At 43.4% G+C, this 27,816-nt stretch overlaps 3 protein-coding genes across 3 annotated transcripts; 1 reads left to right on the top strand and 2 right to left on the bottom strand.

Moving 5' to 3' along the window:
* Positions 1 to 595: 595 nt before the first annotated feature.
* Positions 596 to 5,670, bottom strand: MTG2 (mitochondrial ribosome associated GTPase 2). Its single transcript, XM_014873779.2, has 6 exons — positions 5,324 to 5,670; positions 4,125 to 4,272; positions 3,420 to 3,535; positions 2,921 to 3,139; positions 2,123 to 2,261; positions 596 to 1,729 (listed from the first exon to the last, which is right to left on the bottom strand). Exons 1-6 carry the CDS (start codon positions 5,540 to 5,542, stop codon positions 1,335 to 1,337), a joined length of 1,236 nt encoding a protein of 411 aa, XP_014729265.2. The 5' UTR covers positions 5,543 to 5,670; the 3' UTR covers positions 596 to 1,334.
* Positions 5,671 to 7,159: 1,489 nt separating this feature from the next.
* Positions 7,160 to 21,151, bottom strand: SS18L1 (SS18L1 subunit of BAF chromatin remodeling complex). Its single transcript, XM_014873806.2, has 11 exons — positions 20,966 to 21,151; positions 18,295 to 18,371; positions 17,559 to 17,643; positions 16,587 to 16,731; positions 13,855 to 14,052; positions 12,723 to 12,887; positions 11,729 to 11,830; positions 11,228 to 11,320; positions 10,486 to 10,605; positions 9,610 to 9,737; positions 7,160 to 9,401 (listed from the first exon to the last, which is right to left on the bottom strand). The coding sequence occupies exons 1-11, from the start codon at positions 21,032 to 21,034 to the stop codon at positions 9,375 to 9,377; spliced, it is 1,209 nt and encodes a 402-aa protein (XP_014729292.1). The 5' UTR covers positions 21,035 to 21,151; the 3' UTR covers positions 7,160 to 9,374.
* Positions 21,152 to 22,008: 857 nt separating this feature from the next.
* Positions 22,009 to 27,660, top strand: PSMA7 (proteasome 20S subunit alpha 7). The gene is made up of 7 exons (XM_014873865.2): positions 22,009 to 22,167; positions 23,501 to 23,627; positions 24,421 to 24,545; positions 25,866 to 25,988; positions 26,327 to 26,446; positions 26,986 to 27,048; positions 27,321 to 27,660. The coding sequence occupies exons 1-7, from the start codon at positions 22,072 to 22,074 to the stop codon at positions 27,411 to 27,413; spliced, it is 747 nt and encodes a 248-aa protein (XP_014729351.1). The 5' UTR covers positions 22,009 to 22,071; the 3' UTR covers positions 27,414 to 27,660.
* Positions 27,661 to 27,816: the final 156 nt, after the last annotated feature.

The following is a 27,816-nucleotide window of genomic DNA, read 5'->3' as shown; positions in this document are numbered from 1 at the left end:
TATATCAATATCACTGCTTATAATGCAGATTACTTCCCACACCTGGCCACAAATAGAAATACTCCGAATGTGAATTTAGGAGAGGTAACTACTTGGCTTGCCAGAATTTATTATCAAATCAGGCTTTAAAGTTGACCTGCACTTTTTCCGAATAAAACCCCTGCTTTTAAGGATGTTCCATGCAGAAGTATTAGACTACCAGGGATGAAATCAAAAATGTGCAGTGAATGAAGCAGAGAGAATTATCACCTTCACAGTGGTGTAATGAAAAAGTGGTTAGAGGCTACAGCTGAGGGTTTTTTCACATCCACTCAGTAATTTCCTCTATTTCTGACAGTGTTTGTGTCTCAGCACCTCACAAGCCTGTTCAGGTCCCTTATGAAAAAGCTTAATAATATGTTTTGATTAATTTTGGCTTTCCATTATTAAGATAATAATCTTTTACAGAAAATATAAGAGTATACAGAAGCAGCTCTTCTTTCAGTATGAGGAGAGGGCAAAGACCACTGTTCTAAATTAAGATTTCTGAATTTCTAAAGTTTAAGAACACAGTCCATAAAATGACATAGTTAAAAAAAAAGGACACATACATACAAAGAATTGTATTTTTCTTTTATTTGATGTAACTAAGCATAGGATTTCTCAGAACACTGCCTGAGAGTCCCAAACAGGGAAACTCAGATGTGAGTCTCAAATGGCTGCTTTCTGGCCAGTTTATTCAGCTACTTAGCTGCTGACAGCATTTAAATATAGTAAATTATTCATATTAATGAGGAAATAATTTCAGTCATCAATTGCAGTTCTTTCATGCTCTTCCTCCCTACAATTACTGACCTGTGCCTCCTCTGAGGAGAAAAACCCACACCAAACCACAACAGGAGAAAAGTTTTCAGACACGACTGAAATTTGCCATCATATAAAAATAGATAAACATGGGACCACCTGATTTTTAGAGCATTTGATTAGTGAAAATTGAGAAGGTCACTTCACAGAGCAAGCCAACATCTCCTGCAGATCCCGAATTTCAGTCATTTCTACTAGACAGCATTCTCTTCATTCCATAGTATGCCAAACAACAGCCAGGTTTCCAGTTCACCACCCACCATGATTACAATTTTCAAGCTTTGTTGTGAATCTTCAGAGACACCACAAAGGTGAGCAAACAAACAAAACAATCTTTCCAAAGCAGCACTCCAGAACAAATCCCCATGCTGTGCCCTTCCATCTTAACAACGAAAACAACCCACAAGAAGCCCTAATCACGGAGATGCAGTCAAATCAAACTGTTATTTTAACTTTGTTCTCCTTCCAGCACAGTTCACAGCAGTAGGCTTCTACCACTTGACTGGGCTTTGTCCTCGTGACTGTTCTGTCTTCACATAAGTGTCATAGAGTTCTCTCAGATGCAGCAGCAGCTCCTCCAAGTTTTCTCCTGTCAGCGCAGACAAGGCGATGACCCTCTCAGCTACCTGCTCCCTGAGGAGTGGCAGATTGATCCTGGACTGAGCAAGGTCAACCTTATTCCCAATCACAACACCAGGCCTCCCAGACAAGCCTTTTCCATATGCTTCCAGTTCGTATTTCAAGTCCTGCAGCTGAATCCACGGCTGAGGCACAGAGAGATCCACCACGTACAGGAGGAAGCGGCAGCGCTCGATGTGCTTTAGGAAGGCCGTCCCCAGCCCACGGTTCTGATGAGCACCTTTGATTAGGCCAGGAATGTCAGCAACTACAAGAGAAATTTCACGCTGAATCCAGCAGATCCAATAAACCCTCCCCAAAAAATCCCCCCAGTCTTTTACTGGCCAATGTCCGTACTTTTAGATTATATCTCAGTGCCTCAATACTAAAGCAAAACTCACATTAAGTTTGCAGCTGTTACCTTTTAAAACACCTAAATTTAGATTACTCCACTGCAGACAGAATACAGACTGACAGTTTGGCACTAAGGGTACCTACAAGTGAAGGTGAAATAGGCTTTTAGTAGAGTTTTGTTTGAAGTTCTTTAGAACTAGCAAGAAGTCTACAGAACTCCTGAACCTACTTCTGCAGCATTTTAAAGTGTTTACAAAGGTGACACAAATTGCTATCAAGGTACACGCAACAAACTTCAAATTCTTACCTGCCACTTGTTCATAGTCTTGATAGTGGACAATGCCAACGTGGGGGTTTAGGGTTGTGAATGGATAGGCAGCCACAGCTGGCTTTGCCCGGGAGATGGCTCTCAAAAGTGAGGATTTGCCAGCATTGGGAAAGCCCACCTGGAATACAAACACCCAAATTTCTCAGTCAAAATCTGCAAATTCTGCTAGACCAGACAGTTATTCTGTAGTTGTTGGACTACATCAAGAACATTTTGCAGCAAAGCATAACTTTCACAGCTTTGCCAGCTGGTGTTAGAGTATTTCCATACTCAAATACAAAAATAGGTTAAACTCAAAGTTGACTCAGCGTTTTTCATTTCAGAGGGTAATGAACCTGGCTCTAACAAACACAAATGTTTAATATCTGTAAAAAGAGAAATACAGGGATGAAACAGATAATTTGAATTTTATCATTTAGGAAAAAAAACCCTCCAAAAACAAGAAAACAAACCAATGTAAAAGAATTCTCTATACTGTACCATTCATCTGCAGACCCAGCAGACAAAGCTGCTGTACATCATCAGCTATCACTGATGAATCTTGTTTCTCTGTGTATAGTATGGATTTTAGCAGAAGGAGGACAACACCAAGTAGCAAGAGAGTGACAGCTCTGTGAATCAGTTTGGACACTCTTCTACCAAGTAACAGCAGAAAGCATCGAGCTGCATCTCCAAACAAGCACGCCAGGGGCTAAGAAAATGTTATCACACATTATTTCTTCAGTCAGTCAAGTGTCATCCTACAACCAAATGGAAGCTGAACCTACAGAAACTCACCAATCCTGCATGAGCTGTTGTCTTGAGCTCCAAATGAAGGACCCTCTCCTGACCTGGTTCTCCTGGAGTAAATAATTTTGGAGCGCGGTTTTCATTGGAGAGAAAGAAGCGATTCCCTTTGCCTCCAGCTCCTCCATAAGCTGCAATGTACTCCTCTCCATGCTGAGTGAGGTCAGCCACAACTTTGCCATCCTCCTTCACCAAAGTACCTACAGGGACCTCGAAATGAAGAGATGCAAGCATTACACTGAAGCTCAAAGCCTGCAGCACATCCTCCACCAGCCAATTTCAGATCTGCTCAAAATCACTCCTGCATATGCTCAAAGTGAGGAACTCAAAAAGAGAATTGTACTTCATGAAACTCACTTTCTGAACTCAAACAGCACCATCAGACATTTACTCTTCATTACACGACAGATTTGCTCACAATAGGGTTCTCCAGCTTGAAAATCAGCCAGGTACCAAGCTACCACACAGCAGGCAACATCCACTGACTTACTTTAACATACATGTGTGCACCATTAGCTCCGTAACAGTTTTTGCTTCCTCCTCTTTCTCCATGAAAACCTTGATAGAAGGGGAACACTGAAGAAAGTGATTTCATTTGCTGGTCAGCTGTAAAGCAAAAGACACAAATTTTGAACATACTGTTTCAGTAAAACAGGCACAGAAAAGTCACCTCTAGACTGTTCTTTCCCTTTTTGAATATTGCATGTGTGTACATCCTATTTACTGTCTCAACGATAGCGTATCAGGGAAGATGAACATTAATCTAAGTTGTGATGAAGTTTGACTGTCTGTACTTAGCTGCTTAGGTTTATTAATGTGGTCATTCCAAACCAAAATTAATTTGCTAAATCAGATATTACAGAAGGGTGGTGGTAGAAGCAGCTTTATTCATCTTAAGAGGGAAACTTAATCAGATCCCAGCCTTAACATAACACAGACAGGCACCTGGCACTAAAGTATCTGCAAACACCTCCATTTTCAAAATTCTTTCTAAGGCTGTCAGTGTCATTTATGTCCTCCTCACCACAGCTCAGGACAAAACTTCAAAAGCAAAGACATCTCACACAGAAATAACCATTTTAACCTTTTTGCCATTTACCACTTCTTACCATCCACATAGGGCTGGATTGTGCTGGGGTGGGGTGTTAAGCAATAAGACAACAACACAAAACAGAACAGATTCAGTGAGGTTTACCTTTAAAAATGACATGACCCCCATCCCCTCCATTTCCACCATCAGGACCTCCAAACACTTTCCTGGGCTCACTGTGGAAGGAATGGCCCCCTCCTCCTCCTTGTCCTCCGACCACTCGCACTCTCCGCTGATCCACGAAATAACGTGTCTGCAACAAGGGTGGGGTTGCTCCCTCTAAGTACAATTTATCAGACTCATCTTCCCAGAAGTTTTAGTTAATAGGCAGACGTGCTATTTTTAGCCATGATGAATTCCATTCGACAGTAAAAAAAAGAAATCAGAACTCTGCTGCCATTCACAGATCAACGAAATGCAGTGTACTGAGTGCAATGATAAAGAAAAACAGAATTTATATTTCACGTTTTTTAAGAACTTTTTTTAAAGCAAATGCCTAAGGCTATGCTGATATAACTTTATCTATCTCCTAAAAAGGGGCCGAAATATCAGAGAAGTACATACATTGACAGGTGGAATTGTTTACACAGCGGGATGAAAAGAGAAAGCATGACTGTGATCACTTCCAAATTCTGTCGGTTACTATGGGATTTCATAATGAGAATGGGCTTTAAGGGTCACTTTAAATAAACGGCACAAATAGCACGTGAGGGATAAGAAGTCTTATTAATGTTATGATACCAAAGAGAGGCAACTGAAAAAAATCCCCTCTCAACTGAACTTTTGATAATTAAATTTATACTACTACTAAAAAGCCTCTTTTAGAAAGTATCTAGCACCACCATATGGCGAGACAGTAAACTATGGCTTTTAATGGGAAATGATTTATGGATCAAAAGAAAATAAGATTTTCCAGAGATGTGTAAATATAAAAATAAGATGAAGAATTAATTCTGGAGTTTCTCTGACATAAAGTGATGCTTGTTTGGCAGCTGACTACACCGCAAGACTAAAAAAAACAGTGAGAAACAGAACAGTACTTTAGATTTAAAGCTAAAGTACCATTTTACAGCTTTAGCTTTAAAAACACTTTTTGTTTTCTAGACTTAGGGATGCTTCCACCCCAAAGAGGCCAAAGGGAATGGAACCGCTACTACAATCAGTGTGAACACGAAGAATATCGCGGGGCAGACGCATTTCCTCACTATTCTGGAAGTCAATTCTATTTTAGCCAATCTTTCCTCACTCCAGAGGCGGGAGCTGTGTCAGAGGCACCCCCAACTCGCACAGAGCCCAGCACTTACCAGCTGCCGCTCGGAAATGGCTCTTTTCTGCCTCCGCCGCCTGTCCTTGGCGCACCGGGCGCAGGTCGTGGAGAAAGCCGGCGGGCTGAGCAGGAGCAGGAGCAGGCCCGGCTTCCAGGAGCTGCGGCCGCTCGGCCCGGCCCCGCAGCGCCTCAGCGCGGCCCCGGCAGCGGCCGTGAGCGCCGAGCCGCCCAGCCCGGCCCCGCACAGCACCGCCATGGAGGGAAAGAGAGGGGACGGCACCGCCTCGGGGGAGGGGACGGCGCGGCAGCGCCCGCCCGCCTTCACCACCCCGCCTCAGCCCAGCCCCACAGCCCTCACAGCGCGGTCTCTGCCCGGCGCCCGCCCGCCCTCACAGCGCTCACAGCCTTCACAGCCCCGCCTCAGCCCGGCTTTACAGCCCCGCCTCAGCCCGGCCCCACAGCCCTCACAGCCCCGCCTCAGCCCGGCCTCGCAGTCCTCACAGCGCGGTCTCAGCCCGGCACCCGCCCGCCCTCACAGCCCCGCCTCAGTCCGGCCTCGCAGCCCTCACAGCCCCGCCTCACAGCCCCGCCTCAGCCCGGCACCCGCCAGCCCTCACAGCCCCGCCTCAGCCCGGCCTCGCAGCCCTCTCAGCCCAACCTCACAGCCCTCACAGCCCCGCCTCAGCCCAACTTCACAGCCCCGCCTCAGCTCGGCCTCACAGTCCTCACAGCGCGGTCTCAGCCCGGCGCTCGCCCGCCCTCACAGCGCTCACAGCCTTCACAGCCCCGCCTCAGCCCGGCACCCGCCCCGTGTCCCCAGAGCGGTGCCCGTGCGGGCAGACGCGGCCCCGCGAGTCACAGATTCCAGAGTGGCTTGGGTTGGAAGGGATCTTGAAGATCATCTTGATGCCTTGGGTTTTAGCTTTTATATTTTTCAGAATCTCTGCTGCTTAGTGTGTAACTCTGAAACTTCATGTTAGGTGTTGGTAAGTTCTCTTCACAGAGTAGTTAGACAAAACAATTCCTTTCTAGCTAGAGGATCAAGGACAGCCGGTACCCAAAAAGCAGAAACAACAGCGAGGGAAAGGGGGCAAGCCAGGAGGCTGAGACTCTATAGTCTGGGGCTGTGGTTGGATAATTAACCCCAATACATAGATGAACCAAAATTTATAAAAATGTAAAAACTCATGACCGGGATTCATACTGGATTTGATTCGGGTGAAGCCCCAGCCGGGGTCTTGCACTGCCCAAGGCGAATCCTTTCAATAAATTCCTATTATTCCTTTTACTCTGTTCCAGGTCAGCCTTTCCAGGCAACGATCTCTGTCCCACTGTCCCAGCCTGGCTTTGGACACTACCAGGGGCGGAGCAGCCACAGCTTGTCTGGGCACCCTGTGCCAGGGCCTGACCACCCTCCCAGCACCGAGCATCCTCCTGATAGCCCACCTCACCCTGCCCTCTGCCACTCTGAAGCCATTCCCCCTTGTCTTGCCACTCCAGGCCTCTGTAAACAGTCTCTATCTTTCTTACCCTGCCCTCAGGCACTGGAAAGCTGCAATTAAGGCACCCCAAAGTTCCCCCCTAAGCAGGCTGAACAATCCGGATTCTCTCAACCTTTCCTCACGGCAGAGCTGCTCCATCCCTCTGATGAGCTTGGTGGCCTCCCCTGGGCTCTCTCCAACAGGTCCGTGCCCCGAGGAACAGAATTTTGAGGGGCAGAATTCTCCCTCGTGCTGCCCATGCCGGGGGATCAAGCCCAGCACACAGGCCATTTCCAGACCGGGGGAATTTCCAGCTCTCACCCACCAGCACCCCCAAGGAAAGGCTAACCTGTGCTATCCATTCCATCTGCCACAAGAAAAGCACCACCAAATCCACATTCAGATAATATTTAAACTAAACAATTTTCAAGCATTCTGTATTACAAAACAGAAGATGATACAATTCATGGAAGAAGTCAAAATGCTGGCATCACTTTGTTTCCACATTAATACATAAAAATGGACGACACATTAAATAAACGTTTTGTTATTAACAATTAGAAATATTAACACCAAAAATCATGTATAAATTAGGAAATAAATGTACAAACTATTTCCAAAGTGCTCTTTCAAATACATTATATACACAACATTCACGAAGTTCTTAATGTAAGACATTTCAGATTGATGTAATGTTGCTGTTTCGGTTTAAGTGTTGTTCATATTCTCTCAAAAGCATTTCAGCACTTTCAAAAACCACATAAAAGGCGTATTCCCAAACTGGCAAAGAGCAATATTGCATTCTTCTGGCTACCTGTAATAGTAATTACAATAAAGAAAACAATCTTTCTTCCTTTCTGTTCCTTGCTATTTGAGAGTACTTATTTGTATGAAAACACCAGCAGGAAAGATGAGAGGAATGAGGACTGACTAAAAAAAATGTCTTCTATTTTACCAGTAGTTGAAATTATGAACATAGGAAGGACAGTGCTTGGACATTTAATAGTAAACTCTCTAGTTGTCCAGTTAAAAATTTTCTTCTAAAGGAGAAAAAAAGTAGTCAGTTCAGAGATGTTGTCTTTTCCTTGTGGTCTTCGTTTTTCAAAATATAAAGTACTCAAAATCCCATAAATAACACCAGTCAGATAATGAAAAGGAGAAAATCCTACAGAGTGTATTTACTTTAGATTGTAAATTTGCTGTTCATCTCGTATAAAAAAAAGTTTGTGGGCTACAGCCACCCCAGCTTTTTGCTTCAGAGAAATTTGGACACAGTATTTTGTTCAACACTGATATAAGCACTTTAAAAGTGCCTTTTTTTTCACTCTCCCAAGACTTTATAAGAACATATAAAACTGAATAGAAGCGACTTACATTGTTCATACTTATTTTTACATACCACTAATTTTTCTCTCTAAATTCTCCCTCTATAGGTATTCTCTCACTGGTTGACCCCATTAATAGCTCCCCTCTCTATATGCATAATAATGTCTCACAATTAAAGCTGAATTTAATTGCTTGTCTGCAATAAAGATGCTTTTTATTTTACCTCTGAACTATTTTTCTGTCTAGCTACAATAGGAAAATAAAACTAATGATAAGCTGTGAGAACAACAGACCAACAAATTCGACAATATTTATGGTTATAATGCTTGCTGGGGAGTCTGAGCAAGGGCAGCGCAAGAATCAGAATAAAGAAGGATGCCAGCTACCTGCTTGCAAAATTTGGCACAAAAATGTAAATGCAAGTTATAAAATTAGGAGTAGGATATTCAAGACAGGACTTCTGCCAGATGTTTCTCTCAGCTAAGCAGATATGAAGCAATATTGATGTCAAGCAGGCTGACACTGCAGGTCTCAGAACTCCCTTCTGTTTTTCTTTCCATGACAGAAATACCTTTGTTTACATGGACATATAAAAGGTGCCTCTATTTATTAACATTTCTATGATCATAGGTTTGGATCCTCTTTCTGTACCTTTCACAACAGAAATGTGGATTTATGCAGATTACTGAATTACAGGATTTGGGTAGGTAGGTATTACAGAAGTTGCAGCTATTTTTTGTCATACAGCACAGAACTGTCTTTTTTATAAGGAATGTATCCGTCCCCTTGTTCTGTAGAAGTCAACTGAAGAGCCATGGATTTTGGAGGCTGGCAGGTAATCTTCAATGCATCCAGTTAAAAAAAGATCAATAACTTACCACAGGGAACTTCCCTGGACTGAGATGTGACTGATGGGTTTTGCATTGAGCCAGACTGCAGAACAACCTGGCTGTTTTCCAGAACGGGGCACAACTGTGATCTAATGATCCTAAAGCTATTCAGAAACATCAAGAATGGGACAAGAGGGGGTAAATGGAAAACTTCTGCATTGTATCAACATACAGTACTATACACAGCACCAAATATCAAACCATTAAAGCATTGTCTTGTTACCAGTAGTGCACTGCTTCATATCCAGCATGAAATGAACACTGTTCACATACAGACGCTGCTTTGTGCTAAGGGGTAACCAACATATTACAATTAATCAAAACTGCCTGTACATCCAGTTCAAAAGATTGAGATACTATTGAAAGGAATCTGACACAGCACTGTATTCTTTTATTGCTGGTAATTTCCATATTGTCCCTGTTAAAAAGAAAAAAAAAAGAAATAGAAATGTTGAAGGATAATATATTGGAGGCTTACTGTGAGTTAGGCAATTTCTTTTGATCTGTGAATTTTACAAGACCTACTAAAGTATCACCCATATACCTGCACCAAATTATCAGATAGATTTATAGATAGAGCTAACAGCCAGATCTGCTCTTTCAGAGCAGAGATTTAGACAATTTACCTGCTCATAGCCATAAGGCCTCTGTTGCTGAGCAGATGGGCCTGTCTGGGAAGCTCTGTAACTTCCATATTGCTGCCCCTGTCCCTGTTGGTAGCTGGAATACTGCGAAGAGGCTCCTTGTGCAGGACCTGAGAAGACAGTAAAATTCATTACAGGCAGCAAAATCCATTACAGGCTTGATTTGCTGGGGGACTTCTAAGAGTTAATAAAATCTATAACATGATGCTAACAAAGTAAGCTCTGTGAGTAAGAACTGTGAGTAAATTCTGCCCAAGCCTCCCCTCTAGTTTTACACTAGGAGGTGTTAATACTAATAATGAGGTAGTTGCAGCAGTGTAAAACTTCAGGTTTTAAACTTAGCTCAAAAAAATGTCAGAATACTTCTAAGTGAAGCCTCTCTGAAATCTGTATTGGCACAGCTCTGTTATGACCTCTATGCAAACTACCTGGCCTTTATTTTAGTAACAACTGCACATTTCAATTCCTATCTAATCTGGTTGTGCCACCATAAGCAACAGAGGAGTGATTGTCTGGACTGTTGACTTTCATTTTCATGTCAGTTCAGAAGGACTAGGTGTGTAGGAGGCCTGGGAACCCAGGCAGTGACCTCCTGATGATGTTTAACACAAAGTTAATATGAAGAAAATGTGTATTTTCTAACTCCTAGCAAAAGAGAGAGGGATTCAAGATGGAATGCAGTGCTATACTAACGTACATAACTGCCCAGAATCCCTTTACTAGATCTTTGGCTAATTTTGGTACCTTGTTAATCCAAGGTTGATCAAGGAAATAGTTTACAGCTTATTTTAGCCTAGGAGTGGAGGCATCAGGGTGAAACACTGCAAAGACTTGACCAGGCACTGAGAGTTTTCTTACCATATCCTTGCTGTTGTCCTGGGTAACTCTGTTGATTTGGGTATTGCTGCTGGGAATATGTTTGCTGTTGTGCAGCTCCTTGTTGGTATCCAGCCTGCTGCTGGCTGTACTGAGAGTTTCCTGGAGAGGGAAATATTGGAATTGTATGGTCATAGATGAGGCAGGTATTTCACTGTGCATGTGGATCATAAGGAAAACAAAGGCATAAGGAGCCTTGGTCTGGAAATCACACACAAATACTTTTCTTAGAAACAGATGATTGGATTTTGACAAGCAAGATGTTTATTTCTCCAGTGATTTTTAATTATTTTTAATAGGAGAGTTACTTATTTATACACATCAGTAAGCAAATAAACAAACAACCTGTTCTCCAAAGGAATTTTTTTTACCCTAGGAGGGCTTCAGAAGAAAAAGTCACAAAGATAAGTCTGCCAGAGTAAATAGCTGTTTTCTCAAGAAGCCCTCTCATTGATTTTTCTTCTAGATAATGATGTTTATTCATATATCCCAGAAAGACCATTTATCTAGTTGTTACTGATATTTTTTTTCTAATACCTATAATCGAAATTTATTTGCTGTATCCTGAAACAATGAAATGAACAGAGGCTCTATAGAAGGCATTGCTTCTTGTAAATACCACCTTGCTGCATCATAATTCAGTTAATATTTCCAGATAATTTAGAGTCCAGATATCTTAATAATATATTGAATTCACTGTTAAGATTTTGTTGTATTTTCCTACCTCCTTCATAGTAGTGTTGTGTAGAGTCGTCAAACGACCGATCGTAGCTCTGTTCAGTGTAGGATGACTGCTGATAGGCATAATCACCATGTCCTGCAAGGAGTCACAAAGATTTGTCAGATACATTCTTAATGGGACCACAAACATAGTGTTGAATATATATTTAATATCTATTGTGAAGCTGCTTATGCACCAAGATGAGGCTAAGAGTAAATACAGACTCTTTAGAGAGAACATCGAACACATGGCAAGGAAAGTCACAGCAGTGGATAAAACTCTTTACTAGTCCAAAGTGGCTTTGGGCTCTTTTTGGAGCAGTTTATATAGCAGGGTGTGTGCTGATGTGCATGTTTTGTACCAGGCTCCCATCCCCTGGCATTCTAATTTTCCATCATTTAAATTGGAAATTAAGCATAATAAGTTTGCCATGTCCTTGGATGTGGCAGTTGTGATGCTCTGCATTTTACCAGTATCATGGTGAGCCCAGCTCAGAGGAATTACCATCTGGATAGTATTGCTGATTCATAGGTTCTGATGAGCCTTGGCCATGACTGTACTGCTCACTGTAATATTCTTCCTGACCCATGTACTGCTGCGAGGAACCTGCAAGGCACAAGACAAGGCAAACTGAGCCTGTGGACTCCTAAGGGCTGGGTTTCTCTTATCTAGGATTTTTTCAAAGGAAACTAAGTTTATGTCTGGATAAGCAAACAATTGAGAGCAGTTATAAAGATGTTTTGCTCACTAGGAAAAGGAAAGAAATTTGTATTCTCAGACAAAGATGGCTGAAATTGAAATCACTCTACAGTCAGTAACACATCCTAGAATCACTCACTTCTGCAGCAACTTCAGAGCTTCATTTCATCTACTCATTTGAGTTATTAGAAAGCACAGGAATGGATTCCATGCTCAAGAGCACAGTCAGAATTAAATATATTTTCATTAATACATTAATTTGTTTCTTAGCAAAATTCAGTTTATTTTAGAATCAGTCTAGCAGCTTTATGACCTCTTAGAACTTTATCCAGAGAGGTCTTAGAGTATGGTAGTTATCCTCTGGTGTTTTCCTTTCCTTGGCCTAGTTTTTAATTCTTATTGCTGGAAAACTGTATCTTCTTTCCAGAAATGTGTTCCTTGCTAACTGTGCCATGTTAGGGCTGATCCAACACCATGGGAAAGAATTGAATTGATTCCCAGTGGCTTGAATGAGCTGTATATCAAATTGTTCATTCTTTCTTTAGTGATTTATGATCCCTTTTAGACAGAATTATTTTTCTAAACACATGAAATAATTAAATAGATAAATCTTGAAAATAGATTCAAGTTCATCTCATTGTCATGATTCCTGCACCATTTAGGATTTCCTGTGCTCCTGGGTGGGATTCTCTGTTTGTAAATGCGACTTGGAAATTTTGGTGACTTAGGTACCCCACAGGACAGACTGAGTATCACCAGTCTAATGAGAGTTCTGTCAGGAATCTGATAGCAATTTTACCTTGCTGTGAAGCTCTGTAAGGGCCCATGGGTCGCTGCCCCATCATGCTGTTGCCTTGGTTGCTCTGGCTCATCATGGCAATGGAGGATTGTCCCTGGTAGTGCTGGCTCCCTCCTTGTGCAGAGTTGTAATGTGACGTTGCTGCTTGCTGGTGCATCATGGAGACTGCAATAGACATGGAAAAGACAGTTTTCCAAAGCTGGGGCAGTTCTCTCCTAGATTATTTGGAAGCAAGTTAAAACCTTCAGCTAACATGCATCCTGATAATTCTGTGAATTTTCCACAGGGGGAGATGTTTTCCTACTGGATTTATTTACTCTTCTGCACTGGAATCCAGAAAGGATCTTATTACATGGTCAGTTCTTGCCATTTGCTTCAGCAGATATTTAAAAATACACCCAGCCTTGATTATTATTAGCTTACTTAAAAGAATGTCAACCTTATTGCAGTAGGGTTAAAGAAAGAAAGAAGAAATTATGTTCCTGTCTAACTCTGGACTATTTCATTGCTGCATTTTTTTTCTAATACACTTTCTTCTGCTCCCATCTTCTCATACACCTGATGATTATAGAGTTTACAGAAACTGATATTCTAGGATTTATTTGATTCCTAAATTTCATGCTGCTGTAAAGAATTCTAAAGCATCAGACATCCCATTCAATGTGATTCAACTAGCAAACATTCTTTTTTAATTAAGAGATTAATTGAGTTGTCTGCTAATCTCTTAATGCCCTGCAAACAGTGTGAAGCACCAATAAAATAACAAAATGGGGTAGTAATGTACAAACAGTAAATGTGTTATACCCTGGCAGGTTCTTTGTGCTTAGGTAAAGGTGCTGCTCAGATCCCTCCCAGGGCTGTGGGATTTGCTGCCAGGGCTATCAGACAGTGCTGCTGCACCTCTTTTCCCCAGCTCAGCCCTAACCATGGCTAAATTGAAGCAAGTCTGAAACTGTCCTGGCTTACACTGGCACCTGACACCTGGAAATTCAGAGATGCTTAAAGCTGGCTTTTCCTCTGGTACGTTTGTTGCTGTCTACAGAAAATATTTACAGAACCGAGTCATGTGTGGTAAATCCTCTGGGGTCACTGGAAAGTCAAGGTGGCCCAGGAGGAGGAAGAGGGAGTTTACCTGGGTTAGACTGCATGTTGATGTTTGTTCGAGAGACGTAATTGCCTATTGAGCCCTGGCCTTGCATTGGCACGTTCTGAGAGGCAGGCACTGTGTGGCTGTAGCCAGGGCCAGTCCCGTGGCTGCTGACAGTCATACTCAGGGAGGTCGTGGGCATGGTGTTCTGGCCTGACTGCTGCATAGACACGTGGTTAGGACCTACAAAAATAAGAGAGAGCAACAAGAAAATCTGAGTTATTATTGGCAATGCACAGTGAGCATGAGGCCTCGTGGCCTTTCTGAAATACCTTATGATAAGGCAAAAACAGAAAACAAAAAATCCTCATTATTAAAACTCCCTGTTATTTACAGACAAATTAAAACTGCCTTATGCACAGTTAGAGTGATGTTCCTCTTCCTGGCAGCCAAATCCAGGCCGGACTGGATTGCAGATGGGAAGAACAAAACCAGCAGCAATGCCCTACAACCACTTCCTTGCAGGCAGCAGAATTTAAAAATTCCAGTAATTTCAGGTAATTCAGAAAATTCATGGACTCTGGAAACATCCTGGCCTTTTGAAATTCGTCCTTTCCTTCCTCTTGTCCTGCAGTTGATTCCTGTTCCCCCTTCACTCAGGTGGTGACAATGGGAAGGCACAGTAGTGGCTGAGAGACACTTTGCACTTTGCTGCATCCCTGGGCTCCTCTCTTCTTCTTAGCTGGGGCTTCTGAACTACCAACAGAGCCTCTACTCAGATACAAGCCTATCTCTGCCTTTCCTCAAGTTTGACTAAAAGCAGCTCAGAGGAAGATAAATGTTCCAAGTCACCATAACAATGCCAGTTGTCACTCCCTTTCCAACATCAGAATGTGATCATCAGACTGCTCCAGCCAGGGTTTGTGTTATCCTGCTTATCTGGCAGTGTGCTTTTTTTTTTAGGATTCTGTTGCAGTTGGGTAGCCAATACTGGGGAAAATGAGTTCTTGTTTGTTCTCTATTGTTGTAAATAGTTTTATGAATGAGTTTTGGAAAGTTGTTTTCACTCTATATGGTTACTATCCAAGTTGTGATGGTGCATATATTTGTCTGTCTAAATTCAGACATATTGTTGTCAATCTCAATTAATTTAGGTAGAATGCAGAATCTTTAGAAGAGACAGAATTTCGTTGTAATGTTTAAATAATGATATTTTAATTCAGGGTTATTAAGTGTATCTGCAGCCTCTGAAAAACGTCTAACTCATTTAGTACAAACCTCATTAATTACCCTTAATGGTTTTCATAGACATCAAAATGAGAATTATTATCATAATGTAAATTATGATATTTTCCTCTGATGAAGAGATGCAAACAGCAGTCTCAACAAGACAGAAAGAGAGCCAGCCCTCCTGAAATCAGTGAAGGTGGGTTAAAATGCTGCTACAGAAAATTATCTCGGTGTTTTGCTCCAGTTTGTTTAAGTTGCAAAGCTGATCCTTGTGCAACACAAGGTCACACTGTGTGCATGGAGATAGCAGTTGCCTTGAGTGAGAGATGGAGTGAAGCAAGTGTTAGTAAACTTTGCCTTATTTGCATGGGAAAAATTAGAGATTCTTGGCCTTCTTTAAAGTAAGAAAAGAAAAAAAAAAAAGATTGGCTAATTTGTGATTGTAAGGGAAAATATTTGGATGAGTCCAGTCCTCGGGACTTTCAGTCTGGTTCTTTCAGTCAGCAGCAAATTATTACAAAGATCTGGAGGAGGCTGGGGAGCAAATCACAAAACCAACAACACTAGCACTGAAAATGTCTACTCCTAATAGCACAAAACAATGTTTTGACTGACTTAATATATTACTCATACTCAGTATTAAATCTTTCAAAACAAAGGCCATGAAAAATTTAGTAAGTTCACTTTACAAGTTGTATCTGTTTAAAACAGGTCCCTTATCCATTCATTTAAAAGGTACTATAGGCTCGACCACAAAGGGGTTTTTAAAAACTCTGAAGTAATTTCACGGCTTGTATCTGCTCTTGAGTCCCCCTGCCAAAGTCTGTGATTTTACAATCATATATTTCTATTTATAGAAACTGGTTTTGCTCTCTGTTCACTCGGGGAGACACCCACAGAAACAAGAACTGACTGAGTAACTATGATCTACAAAATAAAGAGATTATTCATAATATAAAATGCACATATTAAAAAATTGTTTTTCAATTCGTTTAGTTGCATGAACAAAACCAAGCAGACAGATTATATTATCTTATTAATATGAAATATCTGTGCAAATTATTCGACTGTGTAGTACAATCTCTGCAAGCTTCTGTAGAGGACAAAGACTGGTGCAACACCAAATGATTTGTAAGGAGAAATGTATCCTGGAAGGTCTTTGCAATCTGAAGGCTGGTTGTGTGGTTAGTCATGCAAGCAATTCCATTTTACCCTGGCCAGCACTGCCACCTCCATGAGAAAAATACTGCAATATGTAATTTTTCTTACTAAAAACTTGGATGCATCTTTACTCAGTGATTTTCATCATGCTTTTTTTTAAAAAAAAAAAAAGTCTAATTTTCTCTGCAGAAACACAAAGCACTCTGCAGAAGCCAACATCATTCCTGCCTGTAGCCATTTTGTGGTGATTTCAGCATGTGCCTGAAATCCCCATATGCCTGAAAGGTGAGTTAGGAGAGGTCTCTTCCAGCTCTCTAAGTATATTCTGCATTAATGATTTTGTTGCCAGGCAACAGCAAAGCAGCACAAAGGGGACCAAAGCTCACCATTGCTAATCTGACTCTGCATGAGGGAGGAAGGAGGAAGGCCGGTCCCGATGGCATCGCTCAGATTGCTCTGCGAGTGGAGGGATTGGTTGGATGCACTCTGACTCATCCCTCCCGGGCCCAAGTTTATATTTTGCGTTGGTGGCTGCGAAACAACAAGGAGGAAAAGCAGATTTTTTTGGTTAGGTTTTTAATTAGAAAAATAGCAGCCCCCAAATAAGCCTGGCTATGACTAAAAACTGCCTCGGCTAAATACGTGTTTGCTTTTTGGGTAAACCTTTCTTGGTTTGACTCCTGTGTGTGAATGACATTGAGCATGACAGAGCAGCTGACAGCAGCAGCACAGTGAAGGGCTTGAAATTGTGTTTGTCACAGAGTGTGGCTTCTGTGCTCGTTCCTCTGAGCACACATGGATTTCCAAACACAACCACTGTGGGGAATGCATTAGCAAAGACAACACAGGAGTGTGGTGACACATTGACCTTTGCCAAGCTGTGCTGCAGTTTGTGTTGTGTGTGGTACTTCCCAAATCAATCCACTGAGCAAGAGCAACAACATGTGTAAAGACAAATCAGTGCCTGAGTGTTGAATTAGATTTTTGATGTAAAACAGAGCAGGACTTTTACTCCCCAAGTAAAGAATCCAGTAAGAACAGGTAAGAATATTGAATGTGGAACAAATGGAGCTGTTCAGATCTGTACCTTGAGCTATGGGACAGACATTAACACAAATGTCCCAAAGAATATAATTTAAACACAGTAAAACTAAGTTTTGATTTATTTGATGATCTACTTGGCCACTTCAAAACTTTTAGCTGTATAAAATACTAAAAAACGGTTCATTCATAATGATCAGTGACAGAATCAAAGAACATTTCCCTCTGACATAGCTAATGTAGCTGAGGGGAAATAACTGTGGTATTAGTTATAGTAATAGCCAATTATTAGTTACAGTAATTGTACTGGTACTTACAGCAGGAAGCAAGGACTGCATATTCTGGTTAGAGTCTGCTATTGTTGCCAAGTAAACCAGATTTCTGTGCAAGATTTGTTGGTATCTACAGAAAAATGAGTAAAGCTTATTTGAAACGGTTAAAATACACAAAATTCCACATCTTTCTCTTCCCCCTCCCTCCTCAACAAATGGTTAGTTAAATTACCTTAAACTATTTTTAATCTGTGCTAATAAATAGCAGTAGCAATGACCCATGTCTGTGCTGTTATGTTTCCTATCAAGGATCAGTGTGCTCAACACCTCTTTTGCAAAAGGATAAACCTGGGGGAAGGGAGAGGTAAAAAAGCACTTTGAACTCCTTTGAAAGCACTTTGAACCGTGAAGCTGGGACCTCAATCTTTGGGGACTGACACCCAGTTAGCTGCTCCAACAATCAGACACTTTTCATTTCTCTGTCTAACAAGGGCCTTGATAGGAATGAAATTCCAGAACTCCAAAGCCCAAAACCTGTTTTCCCTGCCAGCAAGCTGAGAAGAACATGATTTCTTTCAAGAGTGCTCTAACTGGAGTGTTTACTCAAGGAAGCACCACCAGAACCATTTATGCTTCTTCACAGTTCTCCATGAACTGGAAAAGCTCCTAAAAAGGAACAGGAGTGTTTCCAAGAGCAAACTAACAGCTTTGCCACTGAGCAAAGGGAAGAGTCAGCCTTCAGGAAACATTTCTAACAAACTCCCAAATTCGTAATACTCACTGAGTACATTCTGCAGTTTTCCCCTTGCTCTGATAATCCATAATACATTGTATTAGGTGGTGATTTTCATCTAGCATCTGCATAAAAGAAATAGGACCAAGACAGGTTACTGTGAGAATTGTATAAAAGTCCTGTATTTTTGTCATCCTCCACCCTCCTTGGCACTGGATGGTGTTTTGTGCAGTTTTGTTGCCTTGGCTATTGTAAATTGCCTACACATGACTTTATTGAGTTATCTTTCAAGTAATTACTTGAAATACCCCTGCAGAAGAATTAATGGACTTACCTTGTTTCTTAAATGGCAGATAAATTCTGATGCTGAAGAAGGAAAACACTTTCACTATGAGTTATCTCAGCCTCATCCCAAAATATCACCCAACCTTTTCCAAAACATCAGGTATTACTAACATGCCTACTTTTAAGTAAGAAACAAATTTTCAAACAATTAAACCTCATTTTCCTGCCCAGTACTAGAGCATGCTGACAGCTGAACTGATGAAGTATAAAATTTGCATCACTGCAACTACTGAAACCATGCTAAAGCTAATTAAATCCCAGTATGTCCTTACTTTTATTTAATGAACTCATAATATGATTTAAAGCTTAAAATATCCTTTGATTTGTTTTGAAATTTCAGATCCATTAAAGTTTGTCTCTTTCCCCCAGATTTCTTGTGAATGCAGCACACTTTCTTCAGGTGAATGAATAAAAGAAATAACAGCATGTAGAAATTTAGATTTGCCTCTGGCACAATAGAGCTTGTAGACACCACTGTTATCAAGTTCTTGGGCCCTTGAACCACTGTGGCATCAGGGCAGGAGAGCTCCTGAGGAAAGAACCATTTCTGGTACAGAACTGAATTTTACTGCCCTGGAAATGCTATTTGATGAACTATTTTAGAAGAGCACCATCACTACTCTATTGCCAAAAGCTCTAACTTCCTCCATGTGAAATCTATTTTAGGAATATTTGATACTGGGATAAGAACAGCTTTGAAAGACTATTAAAATTGAGTTAATAAATAAAAATAAGCTGTTTATGTAATATGTATGCAAAGAAGAATATTTTTCTTTGAAATCTGTATATGTTTTCAAAAGCTCACTTTAATGAGGATTTTTGGAGGGTTTTTTTCTCCTGCTCTCTTCTGCTCCATTTCCATCCTTGACTATAAATCCCATCCAGCTCCTGTGTCTGCAAAGTCTCTTCCTCAGCATTGCTGTTTGTCAAAGAGAAAATCACTGCCAACAGCCCAACACTGATGAGCAGTCCCAAAGTAACCTGTCAGCAAATGCACCTGAGATGGAAAATGGTTTCACTCATTATTTTTAAAGAAAGAACATTTTGAACTTCCATGAAGTTTATGAATATGCAAAAAGGAAAGGGCTTGAAAATCGAACAGAAAATACTTTATCTGTCCTATGTCTGTGGGTTTAATTACAAACTATCTGAATAATGAAGTAATTCCAACTGATTTGGAGGTTAGAGGAAAACTTATTCACTGAGTCCAAAATATTTCAGTATTTAAAATGAATTGGTTCACATCACGTGTTGCAAGAGCTCCACAAAACGGGATGTTTCCAAACAGTCTCCTGAGATGCAAGTCATCTCTGAGCCTCTCCCGTGGCAGTTTGTTCTGCCTTCATCTCTGCTCTGTCACATCGAGGGGATTTTTTACCCCTCTAAGTCATAAACTGGCACCAGCTCATGGCTTGGCTGCACAGCCCCTGGTGACAGGTTAATTGCTGTGCTGGCAGTGGCACTTCTGCACTGGTCACTGCCAGCGAAGGGACCACGCAGAGCTCACACCTGGCTGCCAGCAGAACAACGGGAACAACACCTGAGCCGTGGGACACGGCCAGGATTACAGCAGGAGTACAACTGGCAAACAGCAGAGACGCTGCAAACGTGCACGATCTTCACGGACATTTCCAGCCTCGTCGCTCCTGACCTCGCTCCTGACTGTCACCTTGTGCAGGAGGAAAGGTGCCAGGGTCTGCCTGTGTGTGCAGTCCCTGCCGCCAATCCTGGGAAATAGGAAACAATAACTTCCCAACTCGGCACCCTCTCATTTGGCCTCCACATGAAACCCATGTGCGGATCTCCTCTCCGGAGAGAATCTTTCAAAACCTTTGTTTGTCATTAAACATCAATAAACACATCACAAAAATAATAATAATAATAGTTTATGAAAAATACCAGTGGCTGGTGCTCCCTCTGTCTTCTCAGAGATTAAAATTCTGCATCAAGATACAAAAGAAAACCCTTGCAAATTCAGTATTTTATTTCAATTCATTTTTTTAGGTTGGATTCTTTGGGGGCCAGAAGCTGATGTACCATCATAAATTAATCGCATATTTGCAAATTTTATTGCCGTTTCCCAATGTACGCTTGGCAGCGTTTCCCCTTGGCGAGCAGCAGGGATAACGTGCCATCCCGATTTTATTCCCTGCGTCCTTCTCTCGCTCTCTTTGCAGCGATCTGAACACCTTTGCTTTGTTCCACCTCCTCCTCCTCCTCCTCCTTCCCCCACCTCTCTCTCTCCAGCTGTCCATCTCTGCAGCCCTCGCAAATTCACGAGTTTTCCTGATCGCCCTAGAAATCAGCCTCCAGCTGCAGGAGCATGGACAGAATAAATGTCTAAAATTGTCTGTATAAAAGCATGCTCTTTTACCTTCTGGATAGTTTGCTGGGTGACCTCCCCTTTGCCTCTTGGGCGAGCAGAAGCAAAGGCAACCGACATGGTGGGGGTTTTTTATGTGTCTATAATATATCGGTTCCAGGCTCTAATAATATTGTTATTATCTGGCTGCTATTGCCGTGCGAGGATTCTCCGCAGTGCACGGGGAGGGGGGCGCCCGCAGATGGTACGATCTGCGCCCCGCGAACACCCGCGGGCGCCGCGCCCCGCGCCGCCGGGCACCGCCCCCGCCGCGCCCCCCCGAGCCCCCGCGGCGGCGGAGCGGCGGCGGCGGCGGCGATTCGGGGAAGGCAGCGGGAGCGGAGCCTCCGCCGCCTCCCCGCCGCCCGCACATGGTGCGGTCCCGGCCGCCCGGGCTCCCGCGGCCTCGGCCGCGCCGCCCGCTGCGCCAACTGCGTACGCCAAGTGCGCCAGCGCGGGGAGCGGCGCGGGGCCGCCTACGCAAAGTGCGTAGCGTGCGGGGAGCGCGCGCGGCGAGGGGACAGCGGGAGCGGCGGGGGGACAGCGGGGGGACAGCGAGGGGACAGCCCAGGGACACGGGCACGGTCACAGGGATGCAGCACCTCTGCTCCCAGCAAGGGCTGACAGAATCGGGGGTGTCCAACCTGGCATCGGAGTGACCGAATTGTGGCTCTCCAGTACCTCAAGGGGACTCACAGCAAGGATGGGGCAGGGCTATTTACAAGAGAATGGAGTGACAGCACAAGGGGAATGTGTTCAAATGGAAAAAGGGTAGGTTTAGGTTAGATATTAGGAAAATCTTCCCTGCGAAGGCGGCGAGGCCCTGGCACAGGTCGCCCAGAGAAGCTGTGATTGCCCCATGCCTAGAAATGTCCAAGGCCAGGCCGGAGGGGACTGGGAGCAACCTGGGATAGTGGAAGGTGTCCCTGCCCATGGCAGGGGGTGATTTTTGAGGTCACCTCCACCCCAAACCCCTCCGGATTCCGTGCGGAACGCGCGGTGCGTGCGGCAGGAGCGCTGCGCAAGGTGCGCAGAGTGCGTACGCCAAGTGCGCAGCGCAGGAGCGCAGCGCCCCGCCCCCGGCCCGCCCGGATGACGGTGCGGGTTCTGCCGGAGCCATGAGCTACGACCGCGCCATCACCGTCTTCTCCCCGGACGGGCACCTCTTCCAGGTGGAGTACGCGCAGGAGGCGGTCAAGAAAGGCTCCACCGCGGTGAGTCAGCGGCCGCGGGGTTCGCGGGGCGGCGGTGGCGGAGGGGAGCCCGCGGCGGGGCCTGCGCCTCGCTGCGCGCCCGGCCTGGCGGGCCCGGGAGGCCGCGGGGGCAGCGGGATCCGCTCAGGGACATCCTTCAGCGGGATCCGCTCAGGGACATCCTTCAGCTGGATCCCTTCAGGGAGATCTTTCAGTGGGATCCGCTCAGGGAGATCCCTTGGGCTGCATCCACGGCCGGCGGAGCTGCCCAGAGCCCATCGCTGCCTGCGGGGCTGTGTCGGGCCGGGAGGGATCCTCTCCTCTCTTGGTCTGTGCGTGCTGCACACTGTGGTATTTTGTGCTTGTGCACGAGGCACATTCCCAGTGGATTGGGAAACACGTCGGTAAAAGCGCTTAGAAGTACATTGCTGGCTCCCAGCTTCCAGTTGTCCCAAGCTTTTGCTTAATGAAAGTTTTATTTCATTTAGGGGAGGAGAAAAAAAGTATTAATTTGCAAATAATATTCTATTAGTGATTGTAATAAGTTTTAGCAATAATAGGTTTTAATTTTAAAAAGTCATAACTGTGTTAATAGTTGTAGTATGTTTTTATTGCCATTACCAAAAAGAAAATATACCATCTTTGGGTTGGGAATGAATGTAACAAGATTTAGTGCCAAATAGATTCTTCGTTTTTTTTCAGAAATTAAAAATATTGTAAAAGTGGAGACAGCATGCAATATAACCACCCATCTTGTCTCTTGTTGAGTTTAATGTTTTTGGAAACATTTGGAACATGCTGACAGCAGGGCCACCCCATAAGAAGAAATTATTCCCATCCTCCTGTGAGAAACAGTGGGAATAAAGGGGAAGGGTCAAGGGTTTTTTCCCTCCGTGATGTTGGAAAAGGTGTGTTCAAGGTATGAAATAGGCAATAATGCAGCTACTGACAGAACATTTTTGCAGCTGTAGGTGTTACTTGGCCTGATCTTCAGTGCCTTGGGCTCTTGAGTTGAACAGTGCCACTGGACTGTGGTTCCATGGCTGTGGGAACACTGATGGGGCTGTTGGAGAAAAGAGTTTGTAAGAGGAGCTGGAATCTGTCTCTTGGGAGCCACAGGGGTTTAGGTTGATATAAATTGATGATGAAACTGCACCCTGAAATGCATTGCGATTTTTGTTACATCAGTCCTGCCTCCGGGTTGAGTGGGAAATAAAATCCTGACTTCAAGCTGAGGTAATGGTTACAGTGTAGGGGTTTGTGCTTGTACACTGCTCATTTGAGTAAAGTCTGCAGCTATCAGGATTTTTGGACCTAGCTTAACTTTTTTAACTTCTTCTTTTCATGATGGAAGGTTGGAGTAAGAGGGAAGGATATTGTTGTCCTTGGTGTGGAGAAGAAGTCAGTGGCAAAACTCCAGGATGAGAGAACTGTGCGGAAGATCTGTGCTCTGGATGACAATGTCTGCATGGCTTTTGCAGGTACAGGGTCCCTTCAGGGGCTTGGGCACTTACTGGGCCACATTTGGGTGTGTTTATGGAATCTGAGAATACAAAATACAGGTGTAACTGGCTGAGAACTGTGGGAAGCACGGTATTTCCACAGGTTTTTTTAATATGGAGAAATAGAGTGTCAGTGTCAATAATATGTTTAAGGGGCAGTCTCATTTAACTGACTGAAATGACAAGGTTTAGGTTCAGTGTGCAGGAATGAGAGGATCAGTTCTTTCTTCTGCCATGTTCCCTTAGCCAGGATCTGGGATATGTCCAGGAGTATTCACAAACATGAAGAAAAATTCTCTAATAAAAACAAGTCTGTAAATGAAAAATGGCAGCATTAGCTAAAAAGTAAAATAAGAGTTAAATTTCTTGATTTTTTTTTTTTTTAAATGTCACACACTTTTATCAGCTAACATGATGCTGCTGTAGCCTCATTAACTAAATGAGATTTGCTGGGCAGATGAAACTGGACTGCATGAGGAGTAATGTGTGTGAAAATAAGCATTGCAGATTTGCTGGGATATGGAATGCTGTCAGTAATATTCCCATTTCCTGGTTCAGAATTATGTATGTCACCTAACTCACAAACTTGGAAGCTGTAAACTAAATCCTTTAGTTATTTTTGTGCATCAGCCACTTTCTGCTGTCTTACAAATGCTCTTGCTCAGCAAACCTGGAGCTGGAGCTGTGCTTTGATTTTCCCTTCCTGTTGACACTGGGCCAGATTGGTGTTCTGAGGTTTTTTCATGACTCTGAGGTCACTCTGTTGTTTCAGGGCTGACAGCTGATGCCAGGATAGTCATAAACAGAGCTCGGGTGGAGTGCCAGAGCCACAGGCTCACTGTGGAGGATCCTGTCACCGTGGAGTACATCACACGCTACATTGCCAGCCTGAAACAGGTACTTGGGGCTGCACAGAGCTGCTGAAGATGTGTCCTGACCTGACACAGATGTTACATGTGCTGTTATGTCAGCCTGTGTTATGCAAAATGTACAGCTTGGGTGTGTAACAGGTGTGGGACTAGAGTGTCACAGGTACAGCATGAAACACGTGTGTAGCATGGAATATCTGACACTTCTTCAGGCTCTGTAAATGTCTGTCCTCTGGCCTCACTCCTGGTAAAAAACACATTGTGGGTGTTTATTTGGAATGGGGATGTAGCAATGGAAAAGAACCATTGAGGACTGTTTGATTTCTTATCCCCCCAAGATAAAGCAACTATTGCTTGTAAGAAGTGCACAGTTCCATGTGTTATGTCATCAGGAACTCTACTCATCTCACTCCCAGAACAGTGGGCCTGGGTTACTGGCTTTTCTTCTTGGCTCCTGGTAGTTTTTTCTCCTGCAAAGCCATTGCAGGGATGGTAGGAGTGGAGCAAATTGGTGCAGTATTTAATATGTTTTGTGTTTGATAGTCATGAATTTAGAATGAATTGCAGCATCAAAATATGCTCAGCTGCGTTCTCTGAGAAAATTAATCATTTGCTACCGTGTTAAACTGATTTTCAGCCACTAGTGGGAATTACAGAAAATTTAATTTACTTATGCACAGATGTGTTGGAACAGTGATGATGGTAATAATGTGATTCTTGTAATAATCACTGGTCTGTCAGAGCAAGGCACCACTTCCCAAAGTTTCACTTTGTTCCTTTATCCAGTCTCACATTTGTGTCTCTCTTTCTGGCACATTCACTGTTTCTCTCATACTGTTGCAAACACACCCGGCCCAGCTCCTGCTGCCGTGCTGCTGTGGGTGTCAGCCCTCGTGCTCCTGGTGTGTGGCATGGCAGTGACTTTGCTAGCAGTGTCCCAGGAGGGCTGTGACATGGCTCCAGTGTAACCTGCTCACAGCCATGGAGCTGCCATGATGTCCTGTGGAATCAGTGCCAGTCATTGGTGAAACTGTTCAGGTGTCCTCATGGTATTTTTTGGCACACTGGTGCCACACTGGGGCTTGCAGACATGGCTCTGGCTGCCTCAGCACCACTCAGCAGGTGGGAAGGTGCCTCGAAGCTGTAAGCAGGTGTAGGAACAGGGGCTGGACAGGAACCAGCTCTCCTTTTGTTGCCTTGGGGGTTCTGTGGGATACGGAATCCTGACTAATGGAGAGAGCCAGATAAAAGCATTTCTGGTGACTCTTCTGGTTGTAACTGCTCCAGAGTGCTTTGCAAGCTTGGAAATGTTTTCAGAACTGCCTGTGAGTGTGTGCTTTGTGCTCAGAGGTACACGCAGAGCAACGGCCGCAGACCCTTCGGGATCTCCGCCCTCATCGTGGGCTTTGACTTCGATGGGACCCCACGGCTGTACCAGACTGACCCCTCTGGCACCTACCATGCTTGGAAGGTGAGTGGATTCAGTCCCTGGTGGAAATGGAATATTTGTGAGTTAATGTCTCCTTTAAAGTGGGACTGGGGTAGAGGAAGTCTTGCTGGCCAGATGGTGCTGACAGCTGCAAAAATCTTCAGTGATCAAATGTACTGAGAGTGGCTATCTGCAATTCAGCTTTCCTTGGGAAGTCTTGTCCTGCTTTCATAAAAAACCCCAAAACCAACCCATCTGTGCCAGACAGCTGTCTTTGTGTGTGACAGATTATGCAGTTGTACAACTTTGTGTTTCTTACTCTGCAAATGAAATCTTCTCTAAACTCCCATTCATTTTATTTTTCCCTTTAATGTTTCTAGGCTAATGCCATTGGCAGAGGAGCCAAATCTGTGCGTGAGTTCCTGGAGAAAAACTACACTGATGAGGCCATTGAAACGGATGATCTGACTATTAAACTTGTCATCAAGGCTCTTCTTGAGGTGAGGCTTTTTCACATCTCTTCTGTGACTCTTCACTGTGTCCAAGTTCACTTCTTAAATGTGAATATGGGAAAATATTTGTGGATGTCCCAAGGAAGTACCGCAGAGGATCTGTGTGTGGGCTGTGGCTGTTGGATTAAATTCAAGGTTCAGAATGTTTGGGGTAACTATTTCCATAGTTTACACAGAACTTACCAGCAGCTCTGGGGAGGAAAACAGACTTCAGTTCTGGGCATTTGCACAAATGCACCAAAGATATGCTAAAGCATATGCTGAATATTTTATTTTTTAATTGAAGTTTAAGATACAGAAAATAACACAAGTCAAGTGGTGGAGCTGAGGTGTTTTCCATCTGCCCAGGGCACTGGCAGCAGTGTGAAGACTCTTTTGAGAGTTAGTGCTGCTGGTGTTGAGAGCTTAAGAGCTAAGGAGTGAAATGCACCACGTCCATATCTATTCTCCTCCCAAGGAGACCTGAGAGGGGTTTGTTGGAGTGAATTCCTGGCCAGGCTCCTAAAGCTTCCCTCTGCCTCACCCAGGTGGTGCAGTCTGGTGGGAAGAACATCGAGCTGGCGGTCATGAGACGGGAGCAGCCGCTGAAGGTGAGGCTGTTGTTTGCTTCTCTCCCCTTGAGCCTGTCTCTGATACTGTCCTTGTTGATCTGCCTTAACTTCCAGCCCTTAATCTCATATTTTGCACTGACAAATACTTCAGTTTATTCTTAGTGGCCAAGGAATGTTGTTGTGTCTGCAGCAGGTACCTGTTTCCAGATAAACAGCAGCTAATGTTCTTCCTGTGGCAGAACTAGAATCACCTCCATGAATGTCTCTTAACTTAAGTGGTATCCTGAGGGTCACCCATGTTTCTGTTTTAGATCCTAAACCCTGAAGAAATTGAGAAGTATGTGGCTGAAATTGAAAAGGAAAAGGAAGAAAATGAAAAGAAAAAACAGAAGAAAACATCATGATGAATGAAATGCACCTGCTTAGCTGCTTCTTTTTAATTCGAGTGATGGGTTATTCTGTATAGACATGTAGGCATTCCAGTTACTCATACTCTGCTCTCTTGAGACCTACAATAAACCTACTGATTTTTTTTTAAAGCTGTTATTTAAAAAAAACCTGTCTGTTCCTTGGATTTTAATTACTCAGGATGATCTGGTTGGCTACAGAACAGCAGCAGTGACCCATTAAAGGACAGATACTTTGCTTGCATTTTTTCCCTGGACACTTTACTTTGTTTAATGGTTCTTTTCTGCACTCAGTTCTCAGCACCACCCTGTTTTTTTACCTTAAGCAGCTGTCCTGGGGGTTGTGTTATGGGCTCAACATAACTAGTATGGAGTTGAGGTTTTTATTCCCTAATGGACA

The sequence above is a fragment of the Sturnus vulgaris genome, chromosome 17 (assembly GCF_052056855.1).
Source record: "Sturnus vulgaris isolate bStuVul1 chromosome 17, bStuVul1.hap1, whole genome shotgun sequence".
Lineage (NCBI taxonomy): Eukaryota > Metazoa > Chordata > Aves > Passeriformes > Sturnidae > Sturnus > Sturnus vulgaris.
The sequence above is the reverse complement of the archived record's forward strand: the minus strand, read 5'-3'. Positions and strand labels throughout refer to the sequence as shown.

Coding starts and splice junctions, on each gene's coding strand:
- MTG2 (XM_014873779.2), bottom strand. CDS start 5,542: ATGGCGGTGCTGTGCGGGGCCGGGCTGGGCGGCTCGGCGCTCACGGCC. Junction 3,140..3,419: donor GTGCACACATGTATGTTAAA/GTAAGTCAGTGG, acceptor CTTCATTTCGAG/GTCCCTGTAGGTACTTTGGT. Junction 2,262..2,920: donor CAACAGCTCATGCAGGATTG/GTGAGTTTCTGT, acceptor TTTGTATTCCAG/GTGGGCTTTCCCAATGCTGG.
- SS18L1 (XM_014873806.2), bottom strand. CDS start 21,034: ATGTCGGTTGCCTTTGCTTCTGCTCGCCCAAGAGGCAAAGGGGAGGTC. Junction 11,321..11,728: donor TCAGCAATACTATCCAGATG/GTAATTCCTCTG, acceptor GACTCCTTGCAG/GACATGGTGATTATGCCTAT. Junction 10,606..11,227: donor ACAACACTACTATGAAGGAG/GTAGGAAAATAC, acceptor TTCCCTCTCCAG/GAAACTCTCAGTACAGCCAG.
- PSMA7 (XM_014873865.2), top strand. CDS start 22,072: ATGAGCTACGACCGCGCCATCACCGTCTTCTCCCCGGACGGGCACCTC. Junction 23,628..24,420: donor TGTCTGCATGGCTTTTGCAG/GTACAGGGTCCC, acceptor CTGTTGTTTCAG/GGCTGACAGCTGATGCCAGG. Junction 25,989..26,326: donor GCACCTACCATGCTTGGAAG/GTGAGTGGATTC, acceptor TAATGTTTCTAG/GCTAATGCCATTGGCAGAGG.